General features: G+C 37.5%; 1 protein-coding gene across 12 annotated transcripts in view; it reads left to right on the forward strand.

The window, feature by feature from the left end:
- CCDC88A (coiled-coil domain containing 88A) overlaps positions 1-18803 on the forward strand; it is an 80615-nt gene extending 61812 nt beyond the window's left edge. For 2 of the 12 annotated variants that reach the window (XM_069850240.1, XM_069850241.1), the window contains exons 23-33: positions 237-382; positions 931-1023; positions 1222-1436; positions 6996-7079; positions 8141-8344; positions 8651-8722; positions 9726-9806; positions 11212-11477; positions 13086-13575; positions 17830-17929; positions 18478-18803. In XM_069850240.1, the coding sequence (XP_069706341.1) occupies positions 237-382; positions 931-1023; positions 1222-1436; positions 6996-7079; positions 8141-8344; positions 8651-8722; positions 9726-9806; positions 11212-11477; positions 13086-13575; positions 17830-17894 (1716 nt within the window). In that variant the 3' untranslated portion in view covers positions 17895-17929; positions 18478-18803. Of the gene's footprint in view, positions 1-236; positions 383-930; positions 1024-1221; positions 1437-6995; positions 7080-8140; positions 8345-8650; positions 8723-9287; positions 9375-9725; positions 9807-11211; positions 11478-13085; positions 15833-17829; positions 17930-18477 lie in introns of those variants that run through there. The other 10 variants (XM_069850230.1, XM_069850232.1, XM_069850234.1 and 7 more) reach the window with 8 other exon arrangements.
- Positions 18804-23635: the final 4832 nt, after the last annotated feature.

Raw genomic sequence — 23635 nt, forward strand, 5'->3', positions numbered from 1 at the left:
GGTCTGAAGACAAATCAATTTGCCTGTTTTACAAGCAACGTAAAAATTGGGGCTCATGTTAGTGAACTGTTTCAAGTTATTTAAAGCATCAAAGAGGCTTTTATCAGTTGTCATGAATTAGTTAATTTTTCTGTTTCCACAATCCTTTGTAGACCTAAATTTTCTTGAGAGTCTCATTATTTGTGTGTAAAATACGCTCACATATAATGCATGTGCCATTTGATGTATTTTAACAGCTGCTTAGCCAGCTTAAAGGAAATCTGGAGGAGGAAAACAGACATCTACTAGATCAAATTCAGACACTAATGCTACAGAATAGAACATTACTTGAGCAGAATATGGAAAGCAAGGATCTCTTCCATGTAGAGCAAAGGCAGTACATGTGAGTTTTTGAAACAATGAAATTACTGTGATTAAGGCAGTTACAGTAACACCTATGTTTTTTTAAAAAGCTTCTGTTTTATATAGAAATTAAGACGTGCTACTTCTTTTCATTTTAAAATAAAAATTTAAATTATATATGAAAAGCAGATAAGTCAAAACTACATTTTTATATTTTAAGTGATGAACATAACATAAAATTTCTCATTCTACTATGAGCCAAGCTCCTAGATTTGTCTATAACCTGTAAACTTTTCTAGTGAATTTGAATGATGAGAAAACATACCTGTCTAAATGATTCCATTTGAGCCTATATGGACTATTAAAAAGGAGGAGAAATTATGTTATGTAATAAAGATAAAGGGATTTTTTTCAATTCTATATCATAGCATTAAACTTAAGACAGCTTGTTTGCTGTATCTCTCTCTAAATTTTTCATTAAGAAACAAGCGTCATATAAGTGACAGCTTACAGATAACCAAAGGACCATGCTACTCTCACGTTATGTATACATTTTGAAGCTTACATGACCATAATTTCTGTTTACAGTGACAAGCTAAATGAATTAAGACGACAGAAGGAGAAATTGGAGGAGAAGATAATGGATCAGTACAAATTCTATGAACCATCTCCACCAAGAAGGTACTGATGAGCATGATAGAAAAATAAACACAGAACTAAAACGTGACATAACTATTCTGTTCCAGCTGAAAGTCAAGATTTCATTAAACTTCAGGGGAGCAGAATCATGTCCGTGTTCTTGCATGCGAATTAGGAAAAGTCTGAAGGCATAAGTAACGTATTATAAATGCAATATATGTACTTTATTATTGCTAACAGAAGGGGCAACTGGATTACTCTGAAAATGAGAAAGCTGATAAAATCTAAGAAGGATGTTAATCGGGAACGTTTGAAGTCCGTGACCCTTACGCCTACCCGTTCAGAATCCAGTGAAGGATTTCTTCAGCTGCCCCACCAGGACAGTCAGGATAGTTCCTCTGTGGGCTCAAACTCTCTTGAAGATGGCCAAACCTTGGGGACCAAAAAGAGTAGCAGTGAGTACTGCAAAACAATTTTTTTTTTCTTTTAATAATCCTTGGCTAATATATTTTTGATACAGTTAAAAATTGGTACAATTTTTAATGATAATTTTTAAAGTCCTTATTAATGACAGATTTGTACAGACTTCTTGCAGACCCCTTGAGTCTTAGGGCAAGATCTAGTTTTTAGCATTTCTGTAGCTCTAAATGTAAATGTTAAAATACAGTGCTTGGGTAAGATGTAGTGGGCACTGTGACTGGTCAGGTGAGCTGAATTTTGGATAGAATGTCAGATGCCACCACTAGTACCCTTTGTGTTTCTCTCACTTCTCCCAGCATGAGTCCTTACCCTTGTCTTGGAAGTGATTTCCAAACTGTGGCTGTGCTAATATCCTTTAGTTGAGAAAAAGATCTTCTGTCAGAAGATGTTCATCCAACATCTCACAAAACCAGGGATGAAGAGTTTTAATAATATTTGTATATGCAATAGGAAGAGTTAATATAGAGACATAACCTGTTAAAAAGATGTGAATTATTACTGGTCCGAAAGATTAGAGTTTAGTGGCTGAGAAGGAGACTGAGGAGGGTTACAGAGGTGTGGACAGACTGAATATTCCAGACACAATTTGTTAACCTGGAAGGAACCTGACTACCATCAGACTAGGATGCCCACGGTATAAAAGGCCAGGTTCCGTGCAGCATGTACGTTTATTTTCTTTATTTTTTATTATCTACTCTTGGCATGAATCATAAACTGCCCAATTTCTCATAACTTGAGAGGTGATTTTACAGCCAAGTTATCAGATTGTAATGATTGTATTTAACAGTTATGCACCAAAAGCATTTTTGCTGTGCATGTAAAAGCATCAGGATACATGTGTATCAACATTCACTTAAAAACTTTGCAATACTTTTTTTCTAAATTTAATGTCTTGGGTTTCAAAAGACAGCAGATCGATATTCTGGTTGTTGTGCCAGCTACCAATTTGCTGTGTTAAAAATTTATTAAAGCTACTATGATGTATTTTTTTTCTTCTGTGCTTATTGCAGAAGCTTAGTCGAAGTTAAAAACATTTTAAACTCTATTTTAGGGAAACTTAAAATCAGATTTGTGTGAGTATTTATTTAATAACTGAAGAAAATAGTAGGTTTTAGGGTACATTTTCATTGCTAACTTGTCCATTTGGGAAGCTTAGTGTTTTTCAGTGTAAGGGTCTGTTAAGGTTCAAACCAGGTACTTCTGAATTTTAAAAAAAGCCACTGTTGCTTTTACATACAAACTGGAAGTCTTGTGGAATTCAGGAGTGACTGAAGCTGCCCTGGGTGTGTTTGCAAGTTTGTTAGTTTGAATGAAGTGCGCACGCTTTGGTTCAGACCATCCACATCTGTGTCGATGCTTTCATGTTCTGGAAGGGCTCTTTTCTGTGACAGTTTTCTTTGCATGATACTTGGGACCTTGTAGTGTGCAGTTACCCTCTGGTGGAGCCATGGTCAGAGTTTCAGTGGCCAATCCTCAAAAGAGGTTTGGAGTTGTTCAGACCTCATTAATTTTCTACTCCATGGACTTTCCATGTTCCCCTTAATCCCAGTGTACTTATCCACAAACTGGAAGGGCTGATCTAATTCTGGATCCTAACCTTCCTCCATTACATGTCACCATGGAAACTATTGGTTTTGGTTGCATTTGGATGGATTATGTGCTAATTCAATTATGAGAATCTTACAGAGGCAGTTTACGTCTCACAAAGTTAAGAGAATATCAAAGTGTGAGAAGTACTGGCAATGGTGCGTATTTTGCAGTTTTTCTCCTACTTTTAGAATGACTGTAAATCGTAAATACCAAGATATTGTGGCTCTTTTCTGTAAGAAGTGGCTTGGCAGTAGCAGTTTCCACTGAAAGAAGCTACAAGAATGAGGTAACTTGTAAGATGCCACCTGTTTATGCAGATGCTCCCATAGTGGATCTTTCCATACTGGCTGAACAGGAAGAGACAGGTTCTGTTCTACCCTGATCTCTGTCTGGGAATGGTGGTGGTTCCAGAGGGAACTGCTGAGGTGAAACATCCTGCATGTTCTTCTGTATGCAGAAGTCAGATTACATTGCCCAAATTGCAGCCAGGGACACAAATCAGCGGTGTTCTCAAAAAACCAAGTATCTGACATAAAGTGATCTTTGAGATGCACAGGCTTCCTACCCTGTATCCCCTGTCAGAGGAGGTGTCCATTCCAAAATTAATTCTCCTGATGCTAGCACTGCTGATACACAGATTAGCTACGTGAAATCTGTAGATTCCCTTCTTTTGGAGGCTGCGATGGAGACTTTTTCCCAATACAGGAAACCTTTCTCATGCCAGTGTTTTCAGGAGACCTATTATCTTACAAAGATAGGTGATCTTGGCAGAAAAGTCAGGTTACCCTGTTCTCGCAGAGTGCTAGAAGCCCTGGTCTGATTCTAGAGGCCCTCTGGAAAGGAGGGGGTGTCTGGCTGGCTGTTACCGTATACAGCACAGGTTTAATTATGGAAGCAGTGTGGATACTGTATGCTTCTCTGACTGCAGAATTTCACCTTTGCTTTTTGTATCTCTATTCAGTGGTTCAGTCAGGTGAGTACCAAAAATCTGCTGTCTGGTTTGTGCAGAGCCTGTTTTCTGAGGGGGATGGGATACCTTTCTGAGATTTTGCTTAGAAAACCCAAGGCAGGCAAGTGCAAGTTTGTTTTTTTTTTTCTTGTGGAGAACAGATTAGTTTTGTTAGCTTCCATTGTAGACTATCAAAAATGTCACAAGGAATTAAGGCTATTAATAAACCTGTCGTCTCTAAGTAATTGTACCAATAGCAGACATCTGTACTGTAGTGGAAGTAAAAGAACATATTTGGCTTCATTTTGTTACCAAAACATTTAGAAGATACCTGTCTAACATTTTCTTCTGTGCATGAACAAAATGATTTGATGATCTTAATACTATCCGTACAGAATTCCCCAGAGTATTTTTGGCAAGCAGTATTACAAGAGGATTACAAAATGGGAGATTTCCTGATCAGTGAGGGAATTCTGCAGTACTCATTATTCATGCTCAGCTCCTAAAGCCAAGAGCATGTTCATTGGACTACTGAAAACAGAAAGAAAAGTTGATTATAACTAGAGTTCTTTGATTAGATGGTTGGTAAGACCAGAATAGTCCTACCATCCTGTTCTTTAAGTCTGTTTGAGTAAAGGTGTAAAGAGCTAAAGCTCCCCGAGCTAAACTTCGTGGTGTCCTGTTTTTCTGGTGTAGTTCTGCCATTCCAGTATTTTTTGCAGGACTTTTTTTTTTCAGTCATATCCTATGCAGAAATTACTTACAAGGTTCCTCCTCCCCAGGAGGCTGCATTTTACCAAAGGACAGGGTTCTATTTCCAGGTCATCAGCACTTGCAGTGGAGTTCTGTGTTTGGTACACTTGCTGAGAGCCGTAGATAAGTCCTTTTGGAAGTGATCTGTGTTAGTGAACAAGGATCGCAGATTACCTAAATGATTCTTGAACATCGTCTGATTACTTTTTAACAAGATTACAGTGGACGTTTTTAATTAAGAGGGATCAGTTATCTTGTCTGCAAAGGGTTATAGGAGTTAGAAAAGAATCACATTTCACCATGATGATGAGAAGTAGTAGAAATAGAACAGAATTACCACTTTGGTTTGGCATTAAACTGATTAGTTATTTACCTGCTAGAAAACCAGCCTTATGCAGAGCCTCCTATTTCTTTGGCAGGGAGCTGTTCAAAGCTCTGCAGTGGATATACACCAGACAGGCAACATGCAGGTCTACATTATGGGAAGTTCAGTGGCTTTTCTGCTTCTTTTGAGTCAGGCAGCATCTATATTTATGTTTGGTTTGGCTTATAAAGTCGGGATCTACAAGTGGAGGAATGCTTTATTCATCTGGGGAAAAAAACACAAACAAACCAAACAAAAAAAAATGGTTATTTTTAACTACTTACAAGTATATGTTCATAATAAAAAATATGTGTATGCTTGTGTAGTGACTAATTCAAAGGTGAAATTGTACTTCATGTTCTCCTATCTTACATAGGTAGCACATGTGCTTTCTTTTCTCTCAGTTCTTCCTCACTCCACAGCATAAGGACCTGACACAGGAGGGTGTTGGCCCTCTCTAGTCACATTAAAGCTATTTTCTGCAACTCTGAAAGCTTTGGGGTTAATTTTTGACACTTGTGGCTGTGCCTATCATGCATTCATCAGAAGTTTTAAAATGTATTGCATTGTAAACTTCTTACTGTGAGAGTAAACATGGAAAAATGTGATGCAGAGGGAGATTTTCAAGGTAGTTCATGTGCACTTGTAAATGCGTATGTATATAAGTACTGCTGGATAAAATTGCTGTGTAACAAGCTGCTGCTTGAGCAGAAAACCACAGCATGTCACAAAGCGTGTGTCCTAAAAGTGACTTCAGAGAGATATGATAAGCAGGTCTTGAGCTGATAGGCTGAGCTGCACTACGTTCGTATCTGCTTTAAGAAATTTTTGGTAATTTCATTATATATTTCTTCACATGCCATTGTTTGCATGTGGCTCCTGTATGCTTGGCAGCCAGCTGACACATCTATCTGATGCTTCAAAATGCAGGTGTCTGCCAGTAATCGATTACTAATGTAGAATAACTGGATTCAGGGACAAGATTAACTTGTGATTTCCCCATCCTCCATCTTTTAATTCTATCTGTAATTTTAACTCTGATATTTTTCTATCAATAATCATACTACTTTTCCTGATTATTTTGTATGTTTCCTCCTAGCCCTCCCAGAATGTTACTGCAACACTCACATTTAATTTTTTTTTGCTATTTTTAAAAAATATTTGATATTTTTTCAGCTAAAAAAAAATGGGGTATGCCATTCCAGCCAATAAATCTTGATTTATTTTTCTTACTATAGATTTGAAGTGGATTATTTCAGTAAAATATTAAAGTCATTGCAGACAAACAGTAGATTTAACACATGGTCCATGTAATTTTTCTACAATATACTAGATGAGCAAAATTATTAAAGAACACAAAATATAACAAATAAAGATTGGTAATAGATTGTGTCCTACTAGAGGTGCAGGGAAAAACATTGCAGAAGTTATTAATCTCAAAAAATAATTATGTGAATGTGTTTTAAAGTTGTACTTAGCATTGCTTTCATTTTAAGCTTTTTTCCTTCATTTTTGTTCATGTTCAAGAAATGTTATTTTTCACAGTAAAAACTATATAATCATCAATTTCTATAATCATCTGCAAAGAAGTTATGTGTATTTTTTCAGGAGTTGGGCAGTTAGGACTTTCAAACTGTATTACACTCTTCACCATTATTTTCAGTGCATTTCTGAGTATATTGAAGTTTCCATAGTGTAGTTTTCATGTTTCATTATCACACAGCAGCATGAGAATGATAGTTTGTAGCATAGCATACATAGCTTAAACTCAGACATTCATTTCTGTCCTTAGTTTCAACATTTAACTTCCATCTGTTCTTCTCCCTTTTTTTCTTTCATCTCCCTGTTTCCGTTTTTCCTCATGCTATGACATAAAAGTGGTTGCACTGAAAAGACTGCCCTTTTTGAGGAACAGACCGAAGGAAAAAGACAAAATGAAGGCCTTCTACCGTCGCTCCATGTGTAAGACTTTATGACAGTTCAGCTTCTTTTCAATGGCTACACTGGCTTCCATTACTAATTTTTCACTAACCTCTCCCCGGACTGCGCTCTATTTTTCCTCCTATTCTGCGATGTGCAAGTCCTGCTGCAATACAAGGAGCTGGAGCTGTTTCTTTTTTCCTTCTTTTAGTTTTTTTGAACCTTGGCACTGAATACTTTATATATGTGCACATGTGCACACAAGTACACGTACCCGCACATTCACATGCACAAGCAAACGCACATACATATATATATTCAGTGCATTGTGACTGCATATATTTGTATACATAGCTGTCTATATACACATGTCCCTATGTGTATATAAATTTACAGTGCACTGTGTTAACATAAAGAGTTCCAAATTGCACATTCCATAAGCCTTTTGTTAAGAAATCACTGTAATTTTTTGTTTAAAGAAGGTGTAGAAAATAGCGCAAGGCTGTATGGTGGTCTGTCACTCTTCAAGTATTTATTCATCAGTTGTTGTTGCCAAAGTGTCATATTGATTTATTTTATTTTATTTCATTTTTTTTTAACGAGCTGGACAATTTTATCTAGTTTGTGAAGTGAAGGTGAATATCATCAGACATCATCTTTTTCAGATCCTTTTATTTGTTATGATGTAAAATGCAGTGTCCCTGCAGTAACCTGCACTGTACAAGGATCCCGTATCATTGTTGACATTATTGTCTATCAGCACCTTTACCCATTTTATCCTTATTCATTCCATTTTATTATTGCGAACAGTATGTCAAAGCTTCTAACACATATATTACATATCACTGCAGCACGAGCATGGCGATTATACCTAATAAAACCAGTTTTAAGAACTATACTGAGCTGAAAGAAGTCTCTGACTTACAACACTTCTCATTCATTGAGCTGATTGCATGTCATAACATGGATGATCTTGTGTTTATACCTTCCAGTATTTAATGCGCTTTACTGCTTAGAAAACTGTCAAACGTTTTGCAATGCGAAATAAGAACATAAGCAAATACATTGACCATGCTGATCATTTGCTTTCATTTGCATCCCAGCCATGAATGACCTGGTGCAGTCCATGGTCCTAGCAGGAGGACAATGGACAGGTAGTTCTGAGCATCTGGAGGGTCCTGATGATATATCCACGGGTAAAAGGAGGAAAGAATTGGGAGCTATGGCCTTCTCTACTACAGCTATCAACTTTGCAGCTGTCAACTCTTCTACAGGCTTCAGATCCAAGCAGTTGCTAAATAATAAAGGTATAGGTAGAAGCTTATTGCAACCTTATGTGACTGTGTGTAACAGCAATTTTATATAAATATTGGTTTTACTTTATTTTAAGTTTTTCAGCAAAAAGCAACCTGAATAATTGAGGTCTGGTGCTAAGATACTGAATAGGTTTAATTGCAGTTTTAAAATATTCCAGGCTTTTTCCTACAGAATGTCACATAAGTAAAAATGGATTTGTTTGAAAAATATTTTAGAATCTTTTACAGATGACACATATTTCAATAATCTTTTCATTTTCTTTTATTTTACATCTTCTTTTATGTCTCTGTGTATAGATACTACATCCTTTGAAGATGTCAGTCCACAAGGTATTAGTGATGATTCTAGTACAGGATCAAGAGTTCATGGTAAGATGTAAGCGTTAATGAAATTAATTAATGTTATATTATGTGCATGTTAACAAAGTTTACAAAAAGAAAGTGAGTTGCATCATTTAAAGTGAGCATGTTTTCTGTGATTTGCACATCTCTTGAATGTATAGTATCGTTTCTTCAGGTTATTCTTCTCTTTCTTAACTGCTACATCAGATAAATGTTCTATGTCTCTAGTTGAAAGTAGCTATGAAGTGCATCTGAACAGGATCAGAACATTTTACATTTCAAAAAATTATTTTGAGTTAATAGTAAAATAAAATAAGTTACAATTTCAAGCCTAAAAAAACCAATTCCATATCTGTAAAACCAAATCCAAATCTGTCCTGATACTTCAATGTTTCACGATTAGTGAAACCTAAATTTATCATGTACTGTATTTTATAAAACCATTAGAAGTTCCTCAGGAAAAGCAATGAAATGAAAGTTACAATAGATTGTTTAGAAATGAAGTTTTAATTCTTCTATAAATACTTAAAATTATTGTGAGCAACAAACATTTTTGAAGGTAATAACAGAGCATTTTCCTTGTATTGGATAGGAGTTCAGGACATTATCTGTGCAGATGCTCTTGCTCCTCCTGTTCGTGGCATTTCAACAATGTGCAAGGTTCCTTGTCAAATCTGTTGTAAGTGACCTAATCACGAACAGCTTTCTGCATGCTCATCTTTTCGTCTCTAAAATCCTGGTTTCCCACTAACCAGTCCGTTTCAATTCTAAATGTGCACTCTATTTCTCTTCTCCCCTCCCTTGTACCTTACTATTCCTGTAGTGCCCCTTTCTAAAGTGTCCCCTTGGACTGCCTGGAAATCCCTTCGCTTTCTGATCTGTAAGAAACCACTTTGTTGACAATGGGCATGCTCAGCCTGTGAGATAGTGCATGATTCCTGCCTCTGAGCATTCTGTGGTCAGAATGTAAAGGTACCGTGTCACCTGCTAAAGTTCTGCTCATCATGCTGTCTCCTAATTTTCCATTTAGCTTCCAGACCAGCCAGCCTTGATAGTGGCAGAACATCCACTAGCAATAGCAATAACAATGCTTCACTCCATGAAGTCAAAGGTATGCTGCAGGGGGATTTGCATCCATGCTTCATTTCCATTGTTGGCTCTGTAAGATCATCTAAATAAGCTAAAAAGAGAGCAACCAAAAAAATTCCTACAACACACCACAGCGTGTTTTTCTTTAGGCATTGCATAGCCTTCATTCCTCAATTTATGAAAGGATACAACTTATATTTTTAATAAATACTAAAGGGTGATATTAGTTTATAAGTTTTTATATATTTTAAACCAAACCTAACTCTGGTAATGATATTATGGTGTAAGAATTCTCCCCCTATGTACTTGAAAATCACTTACTTTTAAGCAGAGAAGTTGCTCTGTTTTTTTAATCCTGCCATGTGTGCGCTGCTGCTGTAAAGCCATGTAGTGTACCACACAAAATGGACAAAATGGCAAGGTAATGCCATCCTATAAACTTCTGGGGTTTTTTTTTATTAATAGTGTTCCTGGATTTAGCAGTGTTCTTTAAACTGCATATATTACGAGCCTTGATTTATTTTTGTTTATATTGGCCATTGTAGCTGGAGATTATTGTATATACTGTATATACGCTGCCAGCTGAAGACTTCACTTAATGTTCATGGCTTGCATTTATTGAATGGTATCTGTTTGTTTGGAAATTTAGAGATTAATTCTAGCTTAAGATTTTTATTAGTTTATTTTCTCTGTCCATTTGATTGCACCCTTCTGTAAAAGGTTCTTTGAGGCAGTCCTTGCCCAAGTTTCTGTACAGTATTAGACTTCTCTGCTATAAATGATTTATCTTTCTTCAGAGTAGCATGAAGTAGGAAATACTTGATTATTCATTAGTATTTTTTAAGCAACTCAAAATTATTGACAACAGAAAGAACTGGTGTTGTGGAATTTATTTGCATTTAATGCCTTGTGCTTCCTTCAGGCCACAGTTGCAATAAATTAGAAGGAACAGCAGAAACTGTTGGAGAAGCAGCATTCCAAAGTAGTTCTTATTGAAGAACTATGTTGAAAAGAATATTTTCTTTCCATTCCATCTTTTGTATTTAATTTAATGTAAAACTAATTAACACTGTATTAGAGTGTGTGCCTCACAGTGATGCTGAACGAGAGTGCAGGCTTATCTTTAGCCTCTTTGACTACAGTGTCACATAGATGGAGGCCCAGACTATAATTCAAAGGTAGTTTGTTTTAATTCAAAAGCTATCATGTCATGTTTAAAAAGCTGCAAGAGGTAAGTCAGAGGTGTGCAATGGTATTAATAATATATTTGGTTTGAGTAAAAAAAAGGCCAACTGAATTATTTAGTATTTTGAATAGAATTATTGTTAACTGTGTCTGATAATGTTCCAGACTCGAGTAAGATTGTACTGTTTAGCAGCTTTCGTGTCTTTGTCTTATGGAGTACTTAATACCACTTACCTCCAAAGCAGGTGCGGTTAACAACCAAAGTAGGCCACAGAGTCACAGCAGCGGAGAATTTAGTCTGCTACACGAACATGAGGCTTGGTCCAGCAGCAGCAGCAGTCCCATTCAGTATTTGAAAGGTCATACAAGGTCTAGTCCTGTGCTCCAGCAAAGAACGCCTGAAACACTGGATAGTCGTGGAAAACAGATCAAAACCGGTTCTCCTGGAAGTGAAGTTGTTACCCTGCAACAGTTTTTAGAAGAAAGCAACAAAAGTACCTCATGTGAGGTTAGTTTAAAAAATATTTTAACTACATATTATGCCATATACAGGCACAGAATCAATAGAAGACTTAGTGAGTAGAATAGCTTTAAAACTTGATGGAGATTCTGGTTATGCCTGCATAAAGAAGTAGTGTGGACCGTATTCTGATAAACTGTACTTGTGTTACACACAAAATCATTTGGAATTTCACAGCTTGACCCTTTCTAGGTTACTGAATTTGGTTAGAAAGTCGATCTCTACTGCACAAAATTGTCCAGTGTCCTGATGCATGGTGCACTCGTCAGAGTTCAGATGGAAGGCCATAAACTCAAAGGAGGTTTACTTTTCTTGTCCCAGTTTAGCATTTGTCTTCAGTAAGAGCTGTTGTCAAATCTGTCTAACATCAGCAGGAAGGAAGATGCTTTCCTTCTCTCCCTGAGGAGAGACTCTTGTCTGCTTCAGTTTCATCTTTTTAACTCTGCTGGACAAAAAAACTGTAACTCATTGAAATCTGAGAGGAATGAGGCATTTGAATCAGTGACAGTTTGTTAGGAGCCCCAGATCACCTTGTCTCTGCCAGTGTTCTAACCTCTTCAATGCTAGTTCTTGAGCTGTCTGAAACCTAGAAGTGCACTAGGGCAGAGCAATACAGTGGCTAGGACCTGTGAGGATCACACCCCACCTGCCCTTAATGACAGAAATGACGTGGAAAAATCCGCATTCACAACTGAATCCATTGGGGCAGTCTGTGACTTGAGTCTGGACTAAGGTTCTGTGGTTTTTGTTAGATACTGAAAGGACCTCATGCCTATGGTCTCCCTGGCAAGGATTTTTGGCTTTTAAGCATTAGACAATACTCTTCTGGTAGGAGAAGTAGAAGAAACCACTAGAGTCATCAAGCCTAGTCCACTGTTGTTCATGAATCACAGAATCCCTTTTACAACATCACAGAATCATTCAGATCTCTTTCCAGCCTGCTGCTAGAGCATTTCCTTAATGCTTTTAGCTTAATCCTTTCCACAGTGTCTCGTTTACCATTTTGAAAAAGGCTGCAGTCTTTCTCTCATGCGCGTGAGTGATATTCACCTGAACTTTTTTTCTGGTTCTGGATTCTTTTCTCCAAAAACAGAAATATGAGAGCTTTCTGGTCCAAGTTTAGACACCAAGGGTGCCTCAAGGGTTCTGTGCTTTGTATTGCTTCTGTAGATTTCTGTCTTCATTATTTAAGTGTATAGAGAATTTAAGCTTTTAGCTCTGGATGATCAGTAGAAGTTAAAGTAATAATCCACATTAAATTGCTTAGACAATATTGGTGAGTGATGGCAGAGAGCCAGCGAGCGAGAAGATGAATTTGGAAGTTTTGTCCATCTGATTTGTTGAGTTAAGCAGTATGACAGGAACTAATTCCAGGTAGCTGTGATCTGCTTGACACCTTGTTTTCAAAGTACTTTCTAGTAAGCTGCACAGAAAACTCAGGAGTACAAACTGTTAATGTTTAATACTGCTTTTAGGTCAGAGAAATTAAGAAAATATACCTGCAAGCATTGCTCTTCACTTATGTCCACAAAGATTGCTTAAGAAATGTCAAAATTACAATTCGTAAATTTATAAGATGTTTCATATTTTTGACAGATGAAATCTGCAAGTGAAGAGAACCTTTTAGATGAAGTCATGAAAAGCTTATCTGAGTCTGTGGAGCTGACAGGAAGGGAGAAGCTAAGGAAACAGCCGTCTGCCGGCTGTGGTATTGTGAGATCATTAAGCGTAAAAAATACAGTTGATTTCTTAGATGGACGATCCTTGAAACCAGAACAACTTGTCAGGCCCAGCCTTCGTAAAACGGAAGATACCTATTTCAGTAGCTCTTCCATAAAATTTGCATCCAGCGCTCAAGGGAAAGCCAGATCGGTTAAAGACAAGATACAAGCAACTGTGTCACAGCGACAATCAAGAGATTGCAATCCTTATGCTACCTTACCTCGTGCAAGCAGTGTGATTTCTACAGCAGAGGGAACTACTCGAAGGACAAGCATTCACGATTTTTTGTCAAAGGACAGTAGGCAACCTGTCTTAGTTGATCCAGCACCATCCACCGGCGACAGAATCATTCCATCAACCTCCAGTGAGTACTCAGCAGGCCAGTTATCCTCTAATTTTTTTCACAGTGTGGCTTACAGAGTAGATTGTGTTCCACAGAGCGATGCGGTTAAACCACATAATTTAGGATGTAACTCTGATGTGCCTAAGACTTCAAGGATGGAAAGGTCAAATTTTCGTGGGAGAACTGTGCTAAGCACAAATGTGTTTAATGATGAAGTCAGTGCACCTGGTAATGACAGCACAGGGTCACTTACTGTGGTGCAGCCATTTTTATCCCTTAACACTGAATTAGTTAGTAATATTAGTGCATTTCCTCAAAGATCTGTAACAAAACCAGCTGATCAGGCAAATCTGTCAGCATTTAGATCTGTACCAAAACATGAGGAACAGGCTTTTACCGATCAGAAATTGGATCACAGTGACCTACGGTCAGTTCGAACTAGTGAATTTCTTCCTGCCACCAGTGTAAACACCAGTGAGGCTGAGTCCCCACTGCTGGTTTCTGAGGATAATAAAACTGTGTGGTATGAGTATGGTTGTGTATGATAAGGAGGTTGTGTTACTTTATAAAGAGAAATTTGTATTGGTGGTGTTCTCAGCATCCATTGGATTTAGAGAAAATCTCACTACAAGGAAAATGGATTTGTTTTTAGGTCTGTGGGTGGTCATTTACTGAGGACAATGGCACAGGGCTCGGTCTTGTACTCTGGCATGTTTGAATGTAAAATTGTAACCTCACCAAAGTTTGCATGGAGCATTAATTGCACTGTATATATTTTGCATGCCTTTACAAGTTTTTGTAATGCAAGCTATATTTTTATTTGTCGTGCATTACAAATATTTTGACTTTTTTTTTTCCTGTACATGAATGCATGTTAAACCAATTGCATGCTGCATTGCCAGAAATGGCCCAGTGAACAACGTGCTTTCCGGTGCAATGTCAGTACTCGTCAGTTGTGCTTGTGCTTTCAGATGTATCAGTAACACGTTCATTATGTATTTGGAGTGAAAATACCTTTTTTCATCTTCCTTGAAAAATGAGATACGAATGAATAGAAGCATTTAGAGAGATTTCAGCGTCTCACTCTTAAATTTATGCCATGTCCTGGCATAAATGCATCTTGCACAAGCAACAAGTTACAGCCCAATAATTCAGTGCCTCTAGCTTGCACAATAAATATTAATTGCTGTTCGTACTCATTAAAATATTTGACCATCAATAAATATAAAGACCATTCATAAGCCAAAACATAAATGATCATTCTTACAAAGAGGTAATAAAAAGTCACATAATGCACAGTACTTGTAATGAAAAAAATTACCCTTTCCACCTTTTCCTTTTTGTCTGCTTTGTCTTTCCGTGCCTGGTGTACAAATGTGAAGTGTATGGTTTTATTAGGAGTTAAATAGCAGAGTTCTGTGAGACTCCTTGGGACGCATGGTAATAAAAACCTGTATCGATTATGGTGGAAATTCATTTTTTCTCCTTAATAGAATTAACACTGCTATAACAGAAAACAAACTGTGCAACAAAATAACAAAAAAATTATGTAGTTAACACAGAGAAGTAAAAGAAGAATTAACAAAAAGGTTGCTTGCAAAATTACAGGACTATAGGAATGCTTAAACCATTAACTCATTAAATTCCAGATGCCCAACTAAAGAGAAATGTTGAAAAGTAATGACTTAATATGCCAATGTTTCTGCAATTGCTTGAAACTTCTTAATCATAAATATAAGCAGTTTAAAGTTATATTGTACTTAAACTACAGTTAACGTGAGGCTTTAGACATAAGCATTTTTTCACAAGAGGAAACAGTTTCTGACAGTGTTGTAGGCCAGGATTACATGAGCTATACAAAACCTGAATGAAAATATATCAAGAGGGAAAATATTTAAAATGGAAAATAAATATTGAAAAAAATTAATGTCACATTCTGATTTTTACAATTGAATTTATATTGCCAGCAGTTCTGTGGCAGTCATGGTACTGCTGTGTGTGTTGAACTTTAATTCTGTAGTGTTGCACCTGGGAGGGGTAGGAGTGCTCCAAACACATGGTTCCTCAAGGAAAATCAGCGGACATCCCATGTGTTAATTAGCAAGGTCTCCACATACAGGAGAGTTGTTAATAAAATGTGGAGATAGCCCTTTCCAGAGCTCAGCTGCATTTCAAGGTGGAGAAAAGGAGCGAGGGGGGAAGACTGGATGTCTGAGACATTCTGTGGAGGGTAAAATTGCAAAATGTAAACCAGGCACCCGTTACCATCATCTGTTATTGCTGGGCTGAGACTTCTGTCACTTCTCTTCAATGTTGTTCACAGTTATTGCTGTATTCCCTCTACAATGGCCTCACTGTTAAAAAAACAACAAACTCAAATCTGAAACACAATCTTAATTTCACATGCATTCACCCTCACACAGCAAGGTCAGTGTTCGGACTTTGGGTCCTGTCATTTGGCTTCATTTCCATTAATGTGTAGATGTGTTTGAATTCACTCTGCATTGAATAGCACTGATATCTGAAGCAATGTGTGCATAATGTATTTTGCAAGTTATTTAAGGAATGTTAGAGAAAATCTTCTTAGCTCTGAGAGTACTTATTGTAAACTCATGCTGTGCTACCAGGGTCTGTATTTTTCTTAACTGATGACAGAGCTATGTCTTACAGCAAGTCTGCTGTTCCAGGCAGAACAAGGTTTGTAGCCAGAGGTCCTGTCTTCTGTTTAGATTAGCTGCCGTTGTTCCAGAAATCGGATAAGCTTTCAGCCATGTTCTTATCTCCTTTGCCAGTCTTCCCTGGCTTAAGTCCTTAGACTGTCACAGCTACAAAACATCCCAGTGTTGGCTCCAGGTATGTTTATTAAGAACTCTGCAGTGTGACCGCTGAACCCCAGCTGTAATCATGAGTGAGGCACAGGTCTGAAGAGAAATTGTAAAGGTTGCCCCTGCAGAGTGAAATGAAAGCTTCCAAACAAGGCAACAAAACACATTTTTCCCCGTCACTGCCCATGGGGCACTTGGGTTTGCATAGTTTCCTTTCTTTCACAGCACTAAGCTTTCACATACAAACCAAATCTGATTGTGAATATTTATGCTTGGAATTTAATACCTTTTCAGCCTGTGAGTTTTACCTTACTGCATTGGGAGGGGCAGCTTTTTTTCCCAAACAGCTTTTCTCTTAAACACAAAGGGCTTCAGAATAATGGAGTGTTAGTGCCTTTGAACACTAGTGCCACTCATCCTCTATGGGAGTTCCAAACTAACTTTGTCCAGCTCAAGCTGCTGTTTGCATTGTTTTATTGAATGGTAATGAGTGACACTTCATTTCTGAATGAGGATAACAACTTCTTGTGCTCTTACTTTTGCTCCATTGAGTTCTGCTGCAGCAGAGAAAGCATGCTGCTAGGGGCTTTCTAGTGTCTCTGAAAAATAAACTGTCTACAGTTGTTATATATGAAAGAAAACAAATGCTTTCATGTATGGAAAGATTATTTTTTTCCTCCCCTTTTGGGTCTTTGCTCTTTAACAATACGTACATCATGGATGTGTCTTTCAGTCTACGCTTAGGTAGCAGAAGGATCTGTGAAATTCCTCGCAGGCCCCATCACTGCTGCTCCTCAGACAGTCCAGTGGCTGCCTGTAAGACATACCTGCATTCACTCACTGTGCAGTCCCTGATGCCTTTTAAAAAATATAGGTTAGGACTTTGCATGGTCATTATAAACGCTAAATATATGGTTGCCAACCATAAAAGGTTTTGTTGTTCAGTAAGGTGCTTGCAGTGAAAGGTTTGCACGATGCTTTGCTTTAAGTGGAGAGTAAATTACGAGACTGCATTTTTGCATGTTTGGGCTATTGCATGCAAAGATTGCTTTCCGTTTTGCAGAATTGAATGCAAATATTTCTGTCAATGTGTAGCAAAGATGACTTAAGTTCTCCTAGGTTCAGTCAGCCTGGGTTACATCTGGGTTTTGTTTTCCTTTTCATACAAATAGAGACTTAGGTTTAGTCTACCTAAAAGTTATGTGTATCTGATTGTGGCTTTGAAAATAATACCTGTTTATTCTAAATGCTAAGATAAATTTTAATGAGCGTAGCTGAGTAGGCCTTTCCAGTGAGTTTCTTCTATCTCTCTCCTCTCTTCTTTCCTCTAAAAAAAAGTGTTTATATATCCTTTTGCTCTACTAATAAGTAGAATGTATTTTAGTGCATGAGGGTTTTTTTTCATGTCCTGATCAACACAATGAATAACATGAAATGCTTTTCTCTGCAGATGTGGAAGCTATCCCAGAAAGCAGAAATTCAAAAAGCAGGTCTAGGGAGCAACAAAGCTCCTAATTCTTTTACCCACTACATGAGATGTGGGCCAAGTGGTGAGTTTCCTGCCCAAAATGTAAATGAGATTAATTTCATTTACAACAAACTAACAGCATTACATATAAGAACAAGTGCACATTGCATTAACCAGATGTAAATACTGCTTGCTTAACTGGCTTCTATCTCGCTTATTAGTTAAGCCAGAAGAGGTTGTTTTACAGCAGTTGTTTTGCCTCTTTAGGCAGGGAACTTCATCCCGTTTAGCCTTTTGCCTGTAAAAATTACATTTATTTTTATTTTTCAAATCTCTTGAAGAAGAAAGTTCAAAGAAATCCCATTAAGAATTAATATTGAAGTCTCTTCTTAGAAAGGGACAGATAAATCTAAAACAATAGTTTAACAAAACATATGAAGTATTCTACACTATAAGGAAACTGCCTTTTTATAAAGCTTATCTTTGGCATTCTGTCCTTCTCTTGACTTCATTAAAACATCTTTGTTGCATGCTGTTAGTACTGTTAGTGACTTAACTCTGTATGTTGTACTTCCAAGCTTTAAGCTTTTCTTATGTTCTTTTCTCTTTCTACCTTTCACTTGAACACAGAGAGAAAAGTGTCCTTCAGTATCTCAGTGTGAAGCCTTTGTATCTGAAGTAACAAGACAGCGACTGTAGGAATCATTAATAAAAATTAAGGGAATTTTTTACACTCTTCGTGAATAGAGCAGGCAAGAAATAAAAACCTACCTACCTTCCTTCCTTGAATCAAGGAGCTCTACTGGAGTCTACTGCCGAAAATTTGTAGATGGTCTTAGGAATTATTGCACATTGCACTGTTAAGATCTACTGAATAAAGGACAGTTCTCATCTCCCTAAGGACCAAGCGTTTTAAGGTGTCAAGAATTACTCCAGAAAACAAACAAACAACAAACTTCTTCCATCTTCTGTTTATTAAATTAGCCACTGATTTGCTTATGCTTCTGCTAATAATTAGCCAAAAAACCCATAACTAGCAGTTTATATTTACTTCTGTAAATCTAAAATAAATGCTGTAGTATTTTGTTGAAATTGACTGTAAATACAGATACAAAAACCTCACAGCTTATTGGCACTTCACTGCCTTATTTGGTTTGCATAATCTGCATGAAATTGCTCTTAAAATTTATGCTGATTTTTGTTGCATACTGCAAGAGAAAAATTTGTTTACATACGTGGAAAAGTTGGATGATTAACAAAAGGGGGAGTCATGGGATAATGGTATTATATAGAACTGGTTTGTCATTTGTGTTTTTCACATTCCCAAGTTATTCTGCATATGTGTGTTCAGATGTTTCTGACAGGAAATTGTCAGGTATGATTTTTTTCTATCACTTTTATTTTAATATAAGGCTGTTTTCAACAAATGGCATTTCCAGGATCAGACTGTCTTACAGTATTTGTGTATTGGCTGATTTTTTTTTTAATTGTTTGTCTTTCGACATGAGCTTAGGTGGTTTCTTGATGGCAAAAAGAAATGTAAATAATATCATATGCATTTTACAATCGGTTCCCCTTAGGGTTATCTTTTATTAGGAAGATACATTTTGTTAATTACTGATTATTAAAGTCAACAAAGGTTATTGGTACATTAGTGGCTGCATACATTTGTTGTCTTGAAAGCATTCACAGAGAGCTCAAAGAAAGCGTATGTGAACTTGTAAGCGGATCCAAAATGAGTTATCATAATGCTGTTTTATTACAAACCAGAAAGCACATTCCTGTTGCTGTTGTAAAGGGTTAAGTTACCATTTAACTGCTCATCTTCCAACTTGCCTTTCACGTTACAGCTATCTCCATTCAGCTCAGGAAAGGTAAAGAGGACATCGCAGAACAGGGTTGCAGACGGCCTGCAAACTGATCACATTGCTGCTCACACTGTGTGGTGGAGCCACCAGAACCTCAGCTTAATAACAGCTTCTTTCTTGGGGCTTCCAAGTTTTATCATTTATAAAGTCTCAGGCTGTCAGAGACACTTTGGAACAGACTCAGTTTTCACTGGAGAGAGAATGCAGTTCAACAGCTTCAAAAGCAATACTGCCAAGTCACTTTTTTATTTTCCTGAAATTGTGTCAAAAAGGGAGAAAAAAGGGAACAGTTCGATAAACTTTAGAAGGGGAATTCTTCTTAGTTTTTTTCTTTAAAGCAACTTCCTTCTGAAATCTTTTTTATGATACAATGTGCTAAATGATCAAGATCTAAACAGAATATTTTGTTTTCGCAGACAATTTAAACATTTTTTTAAGTGAATACACGATCAATTTTGCAGCTTTCTACCATATAGAATCAGTTCTTCCTCTGAAGACTTTAAAATTGTTGGCTTATTTTGATAACCAGCTTATACTGGTATCCATTTCTGGTCCCTTCTTCTCAATGTAGTTATTTCCACTGATGTCAGCGGAAGCATGGTGATTTTTGCTCAGTATCAACATAGCTTAGCAGTTCCAGGAGTGATCTGAAGCCCAGAGCACTCCCAAAATCCATCTCCACATTAGTTTTGTAGGCAGTCTGAGCTCAGCTGCAGTTGGAATTATTTTCTGCATTTTAACTGATGCTGTGATGTTTTTGAGAAAGATTCAGGGCACTCCAAGCCGTGCAGTGACAGCTATTATGAGATGTCACCAGAGGGGCGGGTGGGATGGATGGCAGTGGCTGGAAGAGGTGCCAGGGCCTGTATACCTGTGTACAGGTAATTAGTGTGTTCCTGTATGCACCCAATGCTCAGGGCATAGCAGACTTTCTCCCCCAATTCTGAGTGAGACAGACAGAACCCTGATGTGCTCTAGGAGAAAAGTACTCTAAGCAATAAGAATCCGGTGCAAGCCTGGTTTCTGTGCCATTTCTGGACTGCAATACAGGCAAAGCCATAGACACTGAAGGAAAAGTTGCCTTCACAGAGTTTCATAGAAAAAGATATGAAATCTGGAATGCTGGTAGACATTACTAATGACATAACTGTTAGGAGAGAGAATTGAAGTGCCATAAGTATTAGGAAAAATATCTCTGAATCTAAATTATACTATTTTCAAGCTCATTTCAGGGTCTAATTGTGACTGGATTCTCCTAAGCTCTCTGACAACAGAGGACTGATGTATTTTCAAGCTATTAAACCCTAACCATTTAGTGGTGTCACTATTTTTAGAGAAACACGTGTGTCTTTAATTAACAGATTTAAACTGTAGTGCCAAATGCTGTTTGTATTCCCAGAATCTGAGCAGTGCCGTGACTGCACAGCATGCACTTCTCTGTGAGGAGCGATGCTGGGCGCACGTAACCTGCCCTTGCCACTGGTGGCTGTGTCTTTTCTGTCACATGGGCATCTCCTGACATTTCATTTAATTAGCTCAGCTCTTTTCTGTAGCCATTAAGTTGTCAAAGATTACCCATCACAACTTCTACTCTTGGGGGGTTTTTTTGTGTGTTATTACACCTTCCTAAAGCATCTGTGCAGTCACAGCCAGGATGTTGTCACAAACTGTACAATTACTGTTTAACTCATAACATGCATGAGAAATTACTCCCCTCATTCAAATCCCTAAGCAAAGTTTCCTTGTTTGAGAGGATTGGCATGAGTCTGGGGGCAGAATTCACACCACTAGGTCCGAGTCTAGCGTAGATCAGGTTTGTATGCCAGAGCCCGGCTAGTTGCCCCCTTGTTCCCTGGTAAGCAGGTTTCAGTGCACATTGTCTGCATCAGTACAGAGGCCAGAGGGGGATTTGGGGTGGTATTTGCTAAACTGGCCAAAAGCAGCACCAGGAATACGTTTGTGTTTAAGAAATCAGAATCTGCTTCTCCCAGCACTTTGCAAAGACGTTTTGGAGCAGAAGAGCAGTTAGGAGGTTCTCTGATGATTTTTATACTACGTTCTTTTTTCTTTCTTGAACTTTCCAGTCTGTGCCCTTATAATTAAAATAAAATAGAAATGGGAGTTATGTTTGGGAGCTGCTTCCTAGTTTCTGAAACGGGAACTCCCAGGGGAAGAACACAGCAGCTGTTGGACAGCCTACAGGGAGAGTACGCAGAGCATTTTACAAGAGTTGCCAAATGGGTCACTGCTAGTTCAAGAGGCAAGAGGTGATGGTACTACACAATGGATTATTTTAATTTACCTTTTGGATATAGTCCTGAGGATTTAGTAACGTTCCTAACACTACTATTCCTAAACCTTTTCCAAGACATGATGCAGCCTCAACAAAGGAGCTCATGGATCGTTTCTAGAGGTAGATGATAACGTGTATGTAAATAATGCTTTGATATTAATAAAACTGCCTTAAAGGAATGTACCTAGGTGTGAAACAAAACTTTAAAACCTCTTATTTAAAACTGTAATTTCCTTTACATATTGATTTTTTTTAATGTTTGCCATTGTATACATTTATTAATGATGTTATTAAAATGCCAAACCAAATAATTTTTATTCTTATTTTGTGTGTACATTTATACACACTTTTTCTGCAAACTGATGTTACTGGAAGGATATTGGTGTTAAGTAACAGTGTTGTGGTCAGTTGGTGATGTGTTCCGTATTTCTTCCAGAAGGAAACCGATAAAACTGTAGTGGATTTTTTCTGGACAGTGTGCAGTTTGTTTTGTGTTGTTTATTTGTGTAGACCTGTGTAGCTTTTAACTATAGCCTATTTTGATATTATTTAAAAAAAACAAACAACAAACCCAGAGGCTAATTTCATAAGTAAATACAAAAAGAATCTTTATAGATTTGCCAGATGTTGTATCCAAAGCTTTGATTTTGCTTGGTTATTATGTTTGCTGAGACAAGCCTCAGGATGTCTTCTGAGGACAAAGGGAGTCACATTTTAGGTAGTTACAGGCTTTAACAAGCACAGTGAACTGCTATTGTGCACATGTCTTTCAAACAATTTTTCCTGTTTAAAGCCTTTGGATTTAAAAAACTTGAGAAGTCAAATTTACTCTACTCTTTTTTTAAGTGAGAAAGGATTTGGGTACCATAAAGAAGAAACTTTAACGGGAAGGGAGAGTGAGCGGCAGGCAGAGGGTAAGAGAAATTTTACTTTTAAAGACACGTAAGACTGCATCATAAGATCTGACATTTTTAGTAACACATTGGTCAATCCCAAGTTCTCTGGGTATTTCATTAATCAACCCAATATTCCCAAATATCAGGTGTTCCTTTCAGACTTCTGTTTAACAACTAATATAAAATCAGTAGTATCTGGACGTCTTTCTAGTGACTCTTCCTACAGCTTCCACATTTTTAGGTCACTTTCCCGGTTTTGAGGACTGCCATGACAGATGGAGTTGGTTTGGGTCTCTCTAAGGTAGCCAGGAGAATTTAAACTGCTGAATCCTGATGCGCTCTGTCATTAAGGTCACATCTCTGAGAACAGGTGCCAAATCTTTCAGAAATGAAGGAACCATGGTAAGGATGCTTGCGGAGAGACTTGCCTCACCGTAGGTGATGTTTTTTCTTACTCAGTTAAGGATAGACATTCATTCTGTGGAATCGGAGATTTTACTTTCTTACGGGGGAAAAAACCCAACACTTCAATGTTTATGAAGTTCTCAGCTGATAGAACTGTCTTGGCCATCCAGAATGAAACTGAGTCAGTTGGCTGATCTTTGCCTTGCATTTCTTTTGAGTGTTTCCCATTATCACTGTTAGCATTGCATCCTTTCATGTGATGCAGTAGCAAAGTCATCCAAGGGTGCAAGTCCTTTTATGTGTTTTTTTCTTTACTCTTCTGTATT

Source organism: Phaenicophaeus curvirostris, chromosome 2 (assembly GCF_032191515.1).
Source record: "Phaenicophaeus curvirostris isolate KB17595 chromosome 2, BPBGC_Pcur_1.0, whole genome shotgun sequence".
In the NCBI taxonomy this organism is placed as follows: domain Eukaryota; kingdom Metazoa; phylum Chordata; class Aves; order Cuculiformes; family Cuculidae; genus Phaenicophaeus; species Phaenicophaeus curvirostris.